The sequence below is a fragment of the Phaseolus vulgaris genome, chromosome 9, assembly GCF_051622355.1.
Source record: "Phaseolus vulgaris cultivar YP4 chromosome 9, ASM5162235v1, whole genome shotgun sequence".
Classification (NCBI taxonomy): Eukaryota; Viridiplantae; Streptophyta; class Magnoliopsida; order Fabales; family Fabaceae; genus Phaseolus; species Phaseolus vulgaris.
Window position 1 is genome coordinate 20484630 of NC_143506.1, and position 16350 is coordinate 20500979.

General features: G+C 31.7%; 1 protein-coding gene and 2 pseudogenes across 1 annotated transcript; 2 read left to right on the forward strand and 1 right to left on the reverse strand.

The window, feature by feature from the left end:
* The first annotated feature begins 1419 nt into the window (after nucleotides 1–1419).
* Nucleotides 1420–7303, forward strand: LOC137820739 (uncharacterized). Its single transcript, XM_068624972.2, has 2 exons — nucleotides 1420–1628; nucleotides 5917–7303. Exon 2 carries the CDS (start codon nucleotides 5936–5938, stop codon nucleotides 6905–6907), a length of 972 nt encoding a protein of 323 aa, XP_068481073.1. The 5' UTR covers nucleotides 1420–1628; nucleotides 5917–5935; the 3' UTR covers nucleotides 6908–7303.
* A 1305-nt stretch (nucleotides 7304–8608) lies between these two features.
* LOC137820740 (uncharacterized) lies at nucleotides 8609–9243 on the forward strand (annotated as a pseudogene).
* Nucleotides 9244–9248: 5 nt separating this feature from the next.
* LOC137822283 (uncharacterized) lies at nucleotides 9249–12457 on the reverse strand (annotated as a pseudogene).
* Between the last annotated feature and the right edge of the window lie 3893 nt (nucleotides 12458–16350).

Consider the following 16350-nt stretch of genomic DNA (forward strand, 5'->3'; position numbering starts at 1 on the left):
ATTGACATTTAACGGTACAATAGTTCAAGTGTAATAAAATCAGAATTAATAATAATAAAATCTGAACTAATAACCAATACTTCTATTATCTCATGGAAGTAAAAAAAAAAATAGACAAACATCATCAACGGAAGCAGAATACCGCGCGATGGCTAATACTTGTTTGGAGATCGGTTGGTTGCGATATTTGTTGCAGGATTTAAAGGTGTCATGTAACTTGTCAGCTCAACTTTTCTGTGATAATCAAGCGGCATTACATATAGCAGCAACCCAATATTTCATGGACGCACAAAACACATTGAGATAGACTATCACATTGTGCGAGAAAAATTACAAGTCGGATAATCAGTCTTTATAGTTTTCTAACAAAAAATTCAACTACATTTTGAATTTTCATAACAGAAACACCAAATGTATTTATTTTAAAATGAGAATACCAAAATTATAGATTCAACCAAATAAAGGTCAAAAGTTATATATTTTAAAATATGATGTTAATTTTCATGTATATTGTAATTTTACATTATCAATTAATTACAATTTTATCTCAAATAACTTTAAAAAAAAACTTAAATATGATTATAATATTTGTTACATAATAGAGGACAAAAGTTATATATTTTAAAATATTGGATACATAATAACAATAAAATATTGGATACATAATAATAAAATATAGATATGCATTAGAAAAAAAATGCGGATACACATCGCGTCAGTATTCCCGTTAGGAGGATTAAGAGTGAGAGTGAATCTAGTTTTAAACAAATTTTTATATTTAAAATTTGTTAATAAAAATAATATAAAGAAGAGATTTCAATAAGATACTCTTTAACAAATTAGTCATTCATTCAAATATTTTATAACAAAACTTTGATAAGATACTATGATACATTTACAGAAAATAGATGCAAAACAAAAGTTTAATTATTTTTAATCAAATCTTCTAACAATCCTCATACTTGAATTTATATTTTCATCTTAATTGAATGAATTGAAACATGGATAAAATTTTAATTTTTCAATAGAAAATTTTATTTTATAATTAATGAATTTTTAATATTTTGTTTTTTTAAAAATTCCTTAAGAAGACCCGCATATCCATGGAATACCTCTTATGCAGAGCGGACTAGTAAAAAAAATAAACTCGTATTCCTTGTTTAAGATAGACTAACTCAACTCGCATTTTTGAACCTATACAAAATAGATCAACCCGCATTTTTTGGGCCTATGCAAGCCGGGTCAGCCCGCATTGCCGTCTCTAGAGTCCAGATATAACACATAAAGAAGAGGGTGTAACAAGAAGGGATTTTAGTCTTTTAACCACCCCAGTGCACATGTAAACTACGGGGTGCAGAAAGAAATAACGCAACTAGGCTCATGAGCCCACATAACGCAGTATTTCTCTTTTCATTTTGATGAACTTATGTGAACAAGTGAGAGGAAACCAATCTTGTGTAGGTTAGGTGTTGCAGTACCGGCACACGTCACCTCTGCCAGCCTTTTTTATAATCGGATTTTAGAGGGCGTGAGCGCGAAGATCGGAACACTACTCCGATTTCCTTCCTTTCCACTGTTTCAACAAAACGACGCTTCCCTAACCGTTTCTTGGAGAATTCCGGTTCCAGGTACTCATCTTCCGAATCGTTCCCTCTCGCGAGGGTTTTCTTAATCTCTTCTCCTGATCTCTGATGCCTCCATTTCATAATTTTCTTTCATATCTTTATGCAATCTTGACAATGTTTCTGCATCTTTAAGCGCTTTTAGAAATTTTCGTTTGACAGAGGCCTCGATTTATGAATTACACCTCACGATTCCGTTTGTACACGCTGCTTAGAATAGAACAGATTCACGATCTTGAATTCCGCGATGGTGTTAAGATGTTGAACCTTTCTTTATAATTTCGTCTCTCATTTTAGTTCCGCATTTCGCCACGGTGACATAATTGTCTGTTTCCATATTGTGACCGAGATTTCCGCGCATGAATGTGTTTTTGAAAACTTAAACTCTACTGGTGAGGTAAAGAAATTAAATATACTATGAACAATTCCAATAATTTGGAATTTGGATAATTTCGTTTCGGTTCTTTGACTGATGTGACGTCCTGTAAATTTCCACCAGGTTGTTGTTGTGTCATATGTGCGTGGGGTGCATTGTTTCTCTCCAGAACCAAAAAGGCACTGTTAACTTAATTGACAGATGTTATGAGTGTAATTTTATTTTAGATACTCAAGTTTGCTCTCACGTTGTCTTGATGATGATGTGCTGTTAGAAAAGAATATGGTTGTTCTGTTTTCTCATTTCATTAAAATGGTGGATTACTAGTGCCTGTGCATCTGTCGGATGTGATATTATTTTATCCAGTTGACTTCCTAAACTGTGGATTCTTGATAATAAGATCTGTGAGGAATGTTACAAGTTGTGGTTGTGTCGCAGTTGCAGAGACACTTAAAAACGGGATGTGATATTATTTTATCCAGTTGACTTCCTAAACTGAGGATTAAGATCTGTGAGGAATGTTACAAGTTGTGGTTTTGTCGCAGTTGCAGAGACACTTAAAAAACCTTTATCTTGTGGTGGTTGAGGACCATCTTTTAAACCTTGTTTGTAGAAAGTGGTAATACACTGGAATTTTTTTTCGTTGATGTTGAATGATTATTTTTTTCCCCTTTTAATTTCTTTTTTATTTTTTGGATGCAATACCTAAAAACCTGTGGAAATTGAAATTAGGATGCAGAACACGTGGCTTATGTTTTTTATTGCTTGCTATCTAGTATTACATTGTGATGAATGCAGTATCTGAATTGTCTTAACTATATTAGACCTTTGCCGATGTTTCTGGAAATAAAATAGTTGTCTTCAAAGTTGGCCTTTTTCAATGTTGTGTGTTGTAGTTGTTTTAAGCCTGCATGTCAGATTATTAAGATAACTCAACAAGCTCAACAATGAAACTTGTTGAGTCGAATACTTTTTTATTCTATTGTTTGTTGTCATTTGATATGCTCTGTATTGATTGATTTCCTTGTTTCAGTTTCAGAAGTACTAGTTTATGTTTGATAGTTTCACGGTGTGTTTGGTAGCGCTGATAGAGACTTGAGTAGCATGGGATGCCTAGTGGAATATTTAAGTGTTTGATTCTCTACCCTTAATAGCTAGCTTTTAAGTCTGAGTTCTCCAAATGCTTGGGTGCTTATAAATTGGCTTTAGACTTGGTTGTCGATGCCTTTGGAAACAGTTATGGAGGGTTTTGGCCAATAAGAAAGTTGAGGGAAACGTCATCAAGCAAAGTGTCATTTGGTGGAAGTTGTTGAGGAGTGGTGCTATGATGGGGAACTTGGGTATTATAGGGTGCCTAAGTCACACATTTAGTTGTCTGAGTTGCTTAGTGGAGTATTTAAATGTTTTGTTCTCTTTCTTTAATGACTAGTTTTTGAGGGTGGTTACCAAAGTAGTTGGCTGTTTTCATGACGAAAGAAAAGAGAAATGATATGGAAGTGCGAAGAAATCAGGTGATGTTGAAAAATGTGCATTGTATGGTATAGTGGAAATGAACAAGCAAACATTTTGGCAAACTAACAGGTTAAATAGAACAGGCCAAGCCTAAAGAAGATTTCTAACAAACTAATGGGCCGCCAGGCTTTGGTAGCCATACTTTGGCAAGGCCTTACTTGATCTGACTATTTCTTTCTCTATGACAGTTGGGATTTGCATTATATCTTTTTCAGAGGTTAAATTTGTAGGATTAATATCAGAACTCGTAATCCATTTGTCCTGGTTTTTGTCATGATGGGTCCACATTCACAATTCATGATGTTCTTTTATATTTGAAGTCTTTGGCATTATTAGAAAATGGTCATGAATGTTGTTTTGATAGAGGATATTTTTCTTAAAAATAATTTATACTTATGTTTCATTTATATCTTTTCCATTCACACCTTTTTTTGGACCCTTTTGTTCAATGATTAGCATCTAGTTGATAATCATTACTTGGTTCCACATTGTGTGTAATACCGTAGTTCAGAGATCTTGATCAGCTTGCAACCACTAAAATTGTGTTGTCGGTCATAAGGAAAGGAAACCCTATTCTTATATGAATGAGCATTAGACGTATTACATGTATTACATTTATTGTTACTTACTCTATATAAATGAAAAATTTGAAATAGTTATCAAGTGTTGCAAATAAAGGATATTTAGAATCATAATATAGAAAAAGAAGAGTGCCATTAAGTACCCAGTAATTTTGTATGTGCTGATTTACCTTGCGATTTGCATAAACTCAGATGTGTTTAGAAGGGATGAAAATATGTAGATTCTCTTTCATGGTAGTTAAAGTTGGGATTTAAATCATCAAATCCCCCGGTTTTACCATTTTAATCACACCCAGCAGTTCAAATCCTAGGTAAATTCTTCATTGAGGTAAATTCCTCTTACATCCAGATTTAAATGCCATAATCAGTAAAATCCATCAATTTTGCGATGGCACTAGTGGCCCATTTTCTCCCGAGCCGATTTCTCATTTCTTGTTTGTGACACATCCAACACCGTATGCACATTTTGTTTGATTTGGTGAAACCCTTGTCATCATATGAAGCTTAGTCTCCTTCACTCTTTTCTTCTGTGTTGTTTGTTGAGCCCTTGCCGTTCTTGGTATATCTTCCTCTGTTCTCTGAGTTGTTGCTATTCTTGGTTTGTCTTCCTCCATTGTTAATCTGTTTGAGCTTCTATTTGGATTATGAAGTTGATGGAACTGAGAATGGGGATGGAAGGGGGGATCCCTGTGATTGTTATTTGTGGATCCTTCTGATTATAATGTGATACGTTTTCTAGATCAGACATCTAGATTCTAAGATTAGAGTAGTTCTGTTTGCGTTGTGTTTAATATATTATGCCTTGCAAGGTTTTGATGTGTACGTTACCTTTTGTGTTTTTTTTTTTGTTTTTTGTTTGTTAAGTTCGGTACGACTTAATGGATTATGATATGACTTATGAATTTAATTTTGTAAAATCCATCCATTCAATATGTGATTTTTACCACTCTTCCCAATTTAAGGTGAAATTGCTATTTTAACTACATTGTTTTCTATCATTAGATCATGAGTGATGTCTGGTAGTGTGGATACATGAATCAAGATGAGAAAGATTGAGTGAATGCAATGTCATAGCTCTCTATTGTATGTTTTGTTTAAGATTCCATTTACATAGGACGATCTGCTGATATGTAATAGGTAATGATAAGATCGATTGGTTGCACAAACCTTTGGTTTAATTTGTATCTGTTGTCTTTTTTAGTGACGATGCTTGTTATACAATTTTGCAAGCTAGTGGTTGTACATGTACTTATTATGTATTATTTCTCTTTTAATATTTTGGGTTATGGTTTCTGAATTTCACATTACCCCGTAGTTATCAATTTATTTCCAATTTTCTGTAAAATGAAGTTTTGTTTGCTGTTTTATCTTAGTTGTGTATTGTGCTGCATGTTAGAATGTGGTGAAGGCTCTTATGATAGAGCTTGCTGGGCTTTAAGCCCTCTATTACATTAGCTATATGAATCACATGATTAGTGCTTATTGTGGTGAGCAAGAACGAACTAATGTTGTGTTTCTACTTGTTATTTAAATGCATGCTTAATTTAATCTTGACTCAATACTCTCCTGCCATTTGTGCCTTAGATGTAACTGCAAAAGTTGTCGAGAATGATTGAATCATTATGATAATTTTACACGTGTTTGTTGCTAAGAAATCTATAGGTTTTGTAAAAATTTCTACAAAGTCATATTAATGGTATCATGTGAAATATGTACTTCAGACATTTGATGATTGTGGTTGGAATGACTAACATTTTAATTTATTATTCTACATTTTCTCTCCATTCTGAAAGACTTACAGTGATGATTGGTTTTCCTTGATCAGTTTAAGGTTCAGTTTGTAAATGGCGAGAGTTGGTAAGTTCCGGAACAAGTCTCAAGGTCGGAAGGCATCACCATGTCTTTTGTCTTGTGCAAGAAAAAATCTAAAAGATGTTCATGTAAAGAAGAGCTCTTCTAAAACATCGGAGAAGAAAGATTGGGAAGATACAACCTGCTCTGTATGTATGGAGGTCCCCCACAATTCCATCCTCCTGCTTTGTTCTTCTTATGACAAGGGTTGTCGCCCTTATATGTGTGCTACTAGTAATCGCTATTCAAACTGTTTTGAACAATATAAAAAGGCATATACTAAAGCAACATCTGTTCGAAGTTTGCAGCTAGAAGCAAACAATTCAAATTTTGATTTAAGCACAGGTGAATCTAAAGACAATACTGAAGTTCCTGAGCTTCTTTGCCCCCTTTGTCGCCGGCAGGTGAAAGGTTGGACAGTGGTTGAAGCCGCAAGGAAGTCTCTGAATGCCAAGAAAAGAAGTTGCATGCAAGATGACTGCTCTTTTGTGGGGAATTACAAGGAGCTTAGGAAACATGTTAGGTCTAAGCATCCATTTGCACGACCCCGAGAAGTGGACCCAATAAGAGAAGAAAAATGGAAGAGGTTTGAGTGTGAAAGAGAACGAAATGATGTTATTAGCACAATTTTATCTTCAACACCAGGGGCTATGGTACTGGGGGATTATGTGCTGGAGCCAAATGACCATGCCTTTTATAGTGATGAGTATGATTCAGATGATGAATATCTAGAGGATGATTTTTTCTCAGTGAGGTCCATTGGCTTGGGGAGAGCTGGGCACTTTTTGCCGAACATTAGATATAATCAGGATCGTGCTGCTGATTCTTTCGATGTTGATCGGTTTGGTTTTCAGAGTGTTGCATCTGCAGGTTCTGCTGCTGTCTCGGGTCGCAGACTACACAGGATACTGTTAGGAAGGACTAGAAGACGACGGAGGCATAGAATAGCAAATGCAAGAAGGTAAAGTTCAAATACAAACTACAGAAATGTAGGGAAAGAGCTGCACTTCTGCAAATAGTATGCCAGTGATCTTGGCATGAGTGATTTTGTTGCTATGCCAGAGCATTTTTTATAATTTAATTGGCAGAGTATAGCAGTTCATCTCATCTATAGATTGGTATGGCACCGTGACTTACCCTGTTTTTATATTTTTTTAAAATAGACTGTACAAAAGGCAATTATAGAGTGCTCATTGCCTCTCTGATTTCTAGGTCTAGGAGATCCAGGTCATTATGATTGTTAGGTCCCATAGGTTGGATTGGTTTTTATGCGGTCATGCAACGTGATGAATTGAACAGAAAGTTGGGGACAACAACAAGATGTCCAAATAATTTCATTTTGAACTGATGCATTCTTCCAATGATGATTTACTTTCTGTACAGCTTCAATTACTGTATAATAAATCGTCTTTGATAGTGTTAGGGATATAGGATGTCATTCTGCATGCCCTTGGACCCACTACTGTTTGCAGTGATTGAAATGATGCGGCAAATGCTTTTTTGGACTTCGTTCTGGCCTAGAAATTATGGTATTCTTTTACCCGTCATTTTACTGTCGTCATAGGTATCAAACGATCACTACCGAAAAATGATGCATTTTTGGACTAGGGTCGTAGGCTTTTGGTCTATTTAAATTTTGTAGGGTACTCCATCATGGGCTGATTCTTCCTGCATCTCCATAGGTTCAGGTTCTTGTGATACACCTATAAGTTTTATAATTTCAAAAATACCTCTGTAAAAAAAGTTAAAATGTTTGAAGGTTTGGTTATGGAGGTGTATTTTCTATATATTTTGGATTGTGAAATTTGGTAATTTTCTATATTATACAATCTGATATATTATACCATCTCAAATTAATTGAAATGTTTGTGTACTTTTCAGATTAGGTAATATGGATTCTTGAATCTAGTAAAACATTTTTGGTTAGTCAATCTCTAATCTAAACTTATATTTTGGATTACCTAATTTGGAATGTGTTTTTTTTTTTATAAATATTTTTAATTGTATAACCTGAAAGTCAATTTATGATATGAGAGATATAGGAATCTTTTTGGGATTGATAGAATCTAGAAGTAATTTTTCAAAACAATACATTTTGAATTACATAAATTCGAAAGTTTTCCAGATGTAATCTGAAGTATAATTTTTTTTTAAAACGTGTTCCAGATTAGTGAAATTTGGATTTGGGAATAACTTTTGAGTTCTAGATTACTTAATCTAGATTTGGAAATAACTTTTGAATCATGTAATAAGAAATATATTTTAGAATTATGTAACATGAAATAATTTTTTTAAAAATGAAACCACATTCTAGTAAGTGAGAAACTAGTGCAAAAATATAGAAGTACAACTAAAAAACCAATCTTTTCCTAAAATTTTGTTTTCGGTTTTGATTCAAAGAAACAACTTGAACTTTTGCATATCTCACTCATTCACATTCACAAAGGTAGACAATTCATTCAAAGCATTTACTCTAAAAACACAAAATTAAAAAAAAAAATAGTTAAGGACCAATAAACCAATTATATGAATATTAATTAAAACAATGAATTTATTTATTATTATAATTCAATAATTTATAATTAGAGCTATTGATTGTGAATAATATATGCTCATCAACCAATTGTATGAAGCAATCACCATGCCCCATCATCTTCCTCAAAGCGATGCTCCACCACTCTTTGACTCAACCTTATTACAAGTCTCAAGGTCAAAAGGCATCACCATGTCTTTTGTCTTGTGCAAGAAAAAATCTGAAAGATGTTCATATAAAGAAGAGCTCTTATAAAACATCGGAGAAGAAAGATTAGGAAGATACCACCTGCTTTGTATGTATGGAGGTCCCTCACAATTCCATTCTCTTGCTTTGTTCTTCTTATGATACGATTGTCGCCCTTATATGTGTGCTACAAGTAATTGCTATTCAAACTGTTTTGAACAATATAAAAAGACATATACTAAAGCAACATCGGTTCGAAGTTTGCAGCTAGAAGCAAACAATTCAAATTTTGATTTAAGCACATGTGAATCTAAAGACAATACTGAAGTTCCTGAGCTTCTTTGCCCCCTTTGTCGCCGACAGGTGAAAGGTTAGACAGTGGTTGAAGCTGCAAGGAAGTCTCTGAATGCCAAGAAAAGAAGTTGCATGCAAGAAGACTGTTCTTTTGTGGGAAATTACAAAGAGCTTAGGAAACATGTTAGGTCCAAGCATCCATTTGCACGACCCCGAGAAGTGGACCCAATAAGAGAAGAAAAATGGAAGAGGTTTAAGTGTAAAAGAGAACAAAATGATGTTATTAACAAAATTGTGCTAATAACAACATTTCGTTCTCTTTCACACTCAAAACCTTTTTCCATTTTTCTTCTCTTATTGGGTCCACTTCTCGGGGTCATGCAAATGGATGCTTAGACCTAACATGTTTCCTAAGCTCCTTGTAATTCCCCACAAAAGAGCAGTCATCTTGCATGCAACTTCTTTTCTTGGCATTCAGAGACTTCCTTGCGGCTTCAACCACTGTCCAACCTTTCACCTGCCGGCGACTAAGGGGGCAAAGAAGCTCAGGAACTTCAATATTGTCTTTAGATTCACTTGTGCTTAAATCAAAATTTGAATTGTTTGCTTCTAGCTGCAAACTTCAAACAAATGTTGCTTTAGTATATGCCTTTTTATATTGTTCAAAACAGTTTGAATAGCGATTACTAGTAGCACACATATAAGGGCGACAACCTTGTCATAAGAAGAACAAAGCAGGAGAATGGAATTGTGGGGGACCTCCATACATACAGAGCAGGTTGTATCTTCCTAATCTTTCTTCTCCGATGTTTTAGAAGAGTTCTTCTTTACATGAACATCTTTCAGATTTTTTCTTGCACAAGACAAAAGACATGGTGATGCCTTTCGACCTTGAGACTTGTAATAAGGTTGAGTGGTGGAGCATCACTTTGAGGAAGATGATGGGGCACGGTGATTACTTTGTACAATTGGTGGTTGATGAGCATATATTATTCACACTCAATAACTCTAATAGATTATAATAATAAATAAATTCATTGTTTTAATTAATATTCATATAATTGGTTTATTGTTCCTTAACTATTAATTTTGTGTTTTTAGAGTAAATGCTTTGAATGAATTGTTTACCTTTGTGAATGAGTCAGATATGCAAAAGTTCAAGTTGTTTCTTTAATCAAAACAGGAAACAAAATCTGAGGAGAAAATAAAAGTTATAATATCAAAGAAACAGAATTGGAAGCAAATCTTTTGTAAAATACAAGAATTATGGAAAGTTGGAAACGGTTAACAAAATATAAAATACAATATTTGTCTAAGATCCTTGGAGCAGAAAAGCCTATAAAAAGACACAAGTATCAAGTAAAAGAGACAACTTCATAGGGTTTTCTTAGTTTGTTTTTTTTCTTTGTATTTTTTTGTTTTGTGTTCGTATGAAAGACTAAACTTTTTTAGTTGATTCCTTTGTAATTTCTCATCGAGTTAAGATGTTTTGGTCAATAAAAGTTTCAATTTTTATTTTTCTATAGTAGTTGTTTTAATATTCTAATATTCTGAAAAACTAGTTTTTGTGAGAGGTTGTACTTGAATAAATAATTTAGAGTATTTCTTATCTTAAACTTTGTTTTCTTAATTAGTTTACAAGATTTATTATTAATTTTTTGAAAACATTATTCAAAAGAAATAAGAAATGATTAATCTTTAGAGAATATGTGAATAAATAAAATTTATTAATAATAATTAATAAGTATCAAGTATCCGTGGATAGGATATTATGATATTTATATTCGTCTCATTAATAAAGGAACAACTAAAATACTTATATTCATTACAGATTTTACATATTTTACATATTTTACCAAAGAATATCCACAAATATATCAGAGATGCTGATTTTTCTTCAGTACGATCCCTTCTTGTACATCTAGTAGTATCTTAATAATTAATAATATTATTGGTAGTTAAAAGTAATATTTTTCTATAAAATTGTTTATTATTTATGAAGTATTTTTAAAAATACTTATTTGATATAACCATTTTCAATAAATATTTAATTATCGTTCTCCATTTTACATTTTCAATATATACAAAAATCTGTTTTTTTTTTCTCTAAGCAAATATACTATTTCATATAAAAATACGTTACATTAGAGTGCTTTTAAGCTCCTTTACTGTAATTTTATACATGAAAAACACTTCTAGATTATAATTTTCAAACAAGTTAAAAAAACACTATTTTTTTATATTTATAATTAATCGCAATTTATCTTCTACTAATAATAATTTGTTTTTAATAAAAAATAACTTTCTTTAGTACAACAAAGGACTATTTATCTTACACGATGAATCATTATATCATATTTATTTATTTGTATAAAAATATCTGCTGTGCGGTTTATAGCAAAGATTTGTCGAACAATATCACATTAACTTAAGGATTTTTTTATTCTCAGGCCGGGCACTTGAAATGTCAATTATAAACTCACGAAAAATAGTTTACCCAAAATTCACCGAACTATTTCTAATCTCATCAAATTGTAGTGAAAAGATTGATAAGTAACAAATTTAAATTCTGATTCTTTTTATTCACTAAATTCAAAAGATAATTTGAGAGTATTTGAAAAATGAAACTTATTTGAAGTAGTTTGCAGTGAACCGTGATCAGAGTCATGGCAAACATGCACAAACAATGTTTGAGGACTAAATTGAAGATTCAGTGAACAGTTACACACTGAATGAATGAATGTGATTTTCTCTTCAACTTTCTCACTGAATGAATCAACTTTTTCACTTAAGAGTTTCCTCGCTGAGATGATGACAGTAACTAATTCAGAAAATAAGGGATAACGCAATCTATTTTCCCACTTTTCGCCACTACATCTCTTTGCACGACAACCTTTTCAACGCGTTCTTAATTTTACTCTGCACATGAAACAAAAACACACTGAAACACAACATCATAGGGAAGAAAAAACAGTGAATGCAAATGGTAAATTTGATGTTACCAAAAAGGGAAATTCATTTGGGGTTCTTTGTTTGGATGCGAATTCTTCATTTCTGCACATTTTGGTCGAGGAGGAGCGCCACCAGATCGTGCTCCCTCCAACTGAATTTCCAAAATTCTAGTTTTTTTTTTCTTAATTCCCTGAATTGGAACTTGAAGAAACAAAAGGGAGAAACACAATTAATTAATTATTATTATTATTATTACCTTGCTTTTAGTTTTGGGTAATGAAACCTTGTGACAGGCTTCATTTCTGAGCTCTCCAGAGTAAGCAAGAAGGAGAGCACGACGATCATGGCCAATGCCACGTGGCTTTGTGTTGTTGGTGGGATCTTCTGATACTCTTCTTCTCAGTGCTTCCTTGTACAGTGTGATGATCACCCCATTTGTGTTGTTAGGGTTTATCTTCACACTCCCATTCTCTTCGTTCCTTTCTCTTCTTTCATCTGACGCTAATGCCATGAAATGGATTATCACAAGCATGTACCAGAAAACATGTATTCAAAGAGAATAGTCCTATAAATTTATCTATTTGTTCAAGAGATTCATTAGTATCCGGTGATTAACCGAAAAAAATCACAGCATATTGAAGTTTTTTTATTGGCAGCGATTTTTGTTGACTTTTCAGAGCTTAAGATGTGAATGGTAAATATTTTGTTTTCCATTAATTCACACTCTCAGAGTTAAGTCTTGCCAAAACTGGATTTTTGAATTAAAAGATGCACCATACGAATTAAGATTGCCATTAATGGAGTACGATCACAACAAATATTTGGAGGTAATTCTTTAGCTTTGTAAAATACTAGCCATGTGTGCACATTATTCTTTTAAAAAAATTAGAATAGCTAAATGAGTATATAATTATACATAAATAAAGTAAAAATAAATAAAATAAATATTACATGATAAACAATAAATAAATAATAAAAAACTAATAAATAATAATTAATGATAACTAAAAAATAATAGACAAATGATTTTTGTTTATAAATAAATTAATAAATAATTAGACAATACAAAATACTGAATTGTATACTCTCAACATCAACGAATGAACTAATGAAACATTGAAAATGATGGAAGCACATGAAATCACGTTGTGGTCTTTATTCCCTCCGTTGCTAAAAGTCTAATCATCTCCATTCCCTCCAAAACTGTGACCTTTCTCTCCTCTACTTTGCCTTCTCTTTTACCGATTTAGCAATTGCACACCTTCTGCTCATTGCGTTACCAACACTGCAAATCTCTTCTTTTAGGTATGTTTTACTTGACACGATTTTTGAATTTTGAAGTATATTGTTTTTAAAGCATATGTTAACATATCAACTAATAAAATTCAAGTTACTTGCCTTTTAGAATAAATCATCTTTTTACATAACTATTTATTATTACTTACTTTTATCAAAATTTGTGTCAGTTTATTAGTACTTGAACAATTTATTTTTTTATGTGTATTATTTATTTTTATACATTGTTTATATTAGTATGTTTAGTTTATTTATTCGTATATACTGATGTTTATTTCTTACATAATAATATTTTATTTATAATTTATTTTCTTGAAAGAGTGTATTTGGTGTTTTAAAAGTTCCTCACTCATACTTATTTAGTTATTATTTTTATTTTACGTTAAATAAGTTTGAAATTATTTGTATTTGAATTTTTAATTTGTATTATTTTTAAGGTTAATGATGTTACATTGATTATATTGTTATATTATTATGTTTGAGTTAATTTAAAAAAAAATGTTGTTTCTTCATCTATTTTCAAAATTCTTAGACAACTTTTTTATGGTATTTAACATTTAAAAATTTGTTTTACTTTTTTATTACATTTTACAAATTGTTCATAAAGAATAAAAAATTGAAAAGTGAGGAATTGAAATTAAATACAGTACCTAAACAATTAAAGATAAAATTACATAAGTTTACAATATAAGGAGTACACAAATTATAAATTAAAAAAAATATATTAACTAATTTTCTCTATAATATGTACATTAAAATAATTTGAACTAATTCTCATAAAAATTATAGAGGTAAATTCGAATTTTGTCCACCAACTTTATGCTGGTCCATCTTCCAAAATATCTTACACTAATTATTGTAATTAAAAGGTTAAAATTATGTAAAAAGATATAATTCATTACATTATAGGAAATTATAGGAAGTACAGTTAAGTTAATGTAAAACTGATAATTTGTTTTTTGTTAAATGGTGAGAAGTACAAAAGTTGAAACACTGAGTTTATGAATTGAAAATACAGTGATGAAAATAAACTTCTTTTTAGGAAGCTGTAGCATTAAATACACAACCCAAATCTGGGCCGTATTTACTTTTTGCTTTATGTTGCTTATTCTATCCGTTAAAGGGTGATTTCTTCTACAGACCCATGATTTCAATTTGCACTCCCATGAGATAGTGAAATGCTCAGTTTATCCTTAATGAAATATATATTTTAAATCTATATTCACTTTTTTGGTAGAGCAACACTGCTACTTCAATTCTTGTTTCGGACCCGTTTCCAGAATCTTTTATTGTTGTCAGGAAGTGCCTTGGTCACTCACTGTCCCTTAGTATCGGTGTTATTGTTGAAGATGATGGTTTTCGTAAATAATTTTGATTTGTTGTTGTACATTTTCATCGCGTGAAGTTTAAGGATTGAGAGTTCAGAATCTATTTTTCAAAATTTGCATAAATTTAGACTATACATTCTATAATACATTTCAAGTTTTCTAAATTCAGGTAGTTTCCAAATTGTATAATTTGAGGTATATTTTTCAATAACATAATATATTATAAATTATATAATTTATATGTATTTTTATATTTAAAATTGCATTTGATAAAATATATTATGTTATTTAAAAATACAGTGTGAATTGTACAATCCAGAATTCATAATACATTTTTATTCTACATTTATTCTTCTAATGGTTTCTAGGGTGGTATTGATGGAGGAATGACTATTTAATGTTAAGAGTTGGATGATGTTCTCAAGGTTTTTGTATAAAGGTTGAGATGTGTGTATAGTTAACTATGGAGGTCAGTTTTTTCTTCTCAAACTTGGTGAGAAGACAAAATAGCGTCTAAAGCGAATTTGGTGAGAAGAGGGATTTGTATAACTGATAATATTTTTTGTATGTGCGGGGAGGAAGAGGAAAATACGTCTAATCTTTTTTGTACATATAGAGTTGTCTGACTTGTGTGGTGTAACTGTTATGAGTGGATGAGGGTGACATCGATGGATCATCAGGAGCCTAAAAAGCACTTTGCTCACTTTAAGGTGAGTGGAGTCAAAGAAAGCCTTAACCAAATTTGGGGGGGGTGTGGATAGCAGTTGTAGGGGAATTATGGAAACACATGAATAATAGGATTTTTAGAGGCGGGCATGATAGATCATAATGAGATTTTTACTTTGTCTCAACCGAAAGCTTGGTCTTGGATAAAGTCGAAAGCCCGTGAGGCATGTTTTTCCTTTTCTGATTGTGTCTTGAGCCACTGGTTTGTATGAAGTTTGTCAAATTTTTTTAGGAGGTCTAGATTATGAGTAGAGAGGCTATAATGGTGTTAGTTTTAATGCTTTATAGTTGTGTCTTGTATAAGAGGTTAAGGTTTTTGCTTGTGTAACGAGGTTGGAGGAAAATAGTCTTAAGTAGGTCTTTTGTATAAAGGTTGAGGTATCCCTGAAATACCTCTTATTTATTCATTCATTTTTTTCTGATAAAAAAAATAATAACGCATTTCTATATTACATCATCTAAAATATATTATGTTATTAAAAAATACCTCATCCACTTCTCTGGATACATTACCTGGATACATCTGTCTCGTACGTGTACCTCATTTGTTGTAAAAGGGTAATTATAGTTTCTTTCAACCAATTCATCTTGTGTTGCCATAAACTTTATAATATGGTACTCGTTCATGTAAGATAACTTATCCACTTCATAAGAATTTGTTTTTTCTCCAAATGTGGGATTCAATAATTTCTACTAAAGTAATTGAAAGAATGATTACAAAACAATGTAATACTTGATATTGGGATATTGAATGGAAGTATTGAATGGCTACATATGTAATTTGAGTAAAATTGGAATTTTTAAATTTATGGGGTGTAGAAAGTAAATGCGAAGCTCTTCAACTCTACAATCTTTTATATAAACACTCTAATGAACAATATCTCGTTTTATGCAACAAGTACTTGTGTGATTAAATTTTAAATATTTTATAAATTTAAATATTTTCAATTGAGTTTATTTTTAAAAATTGATTATATTGAGTATTTAAAATATCATATATAAGTATCATGTCATTTGATTTTGTGTAGTTGTTACTTTTGTCTCTAATCTTTAATTTGTTGATAAACTCATGTTTTTCCTCTTGAAATTGGAG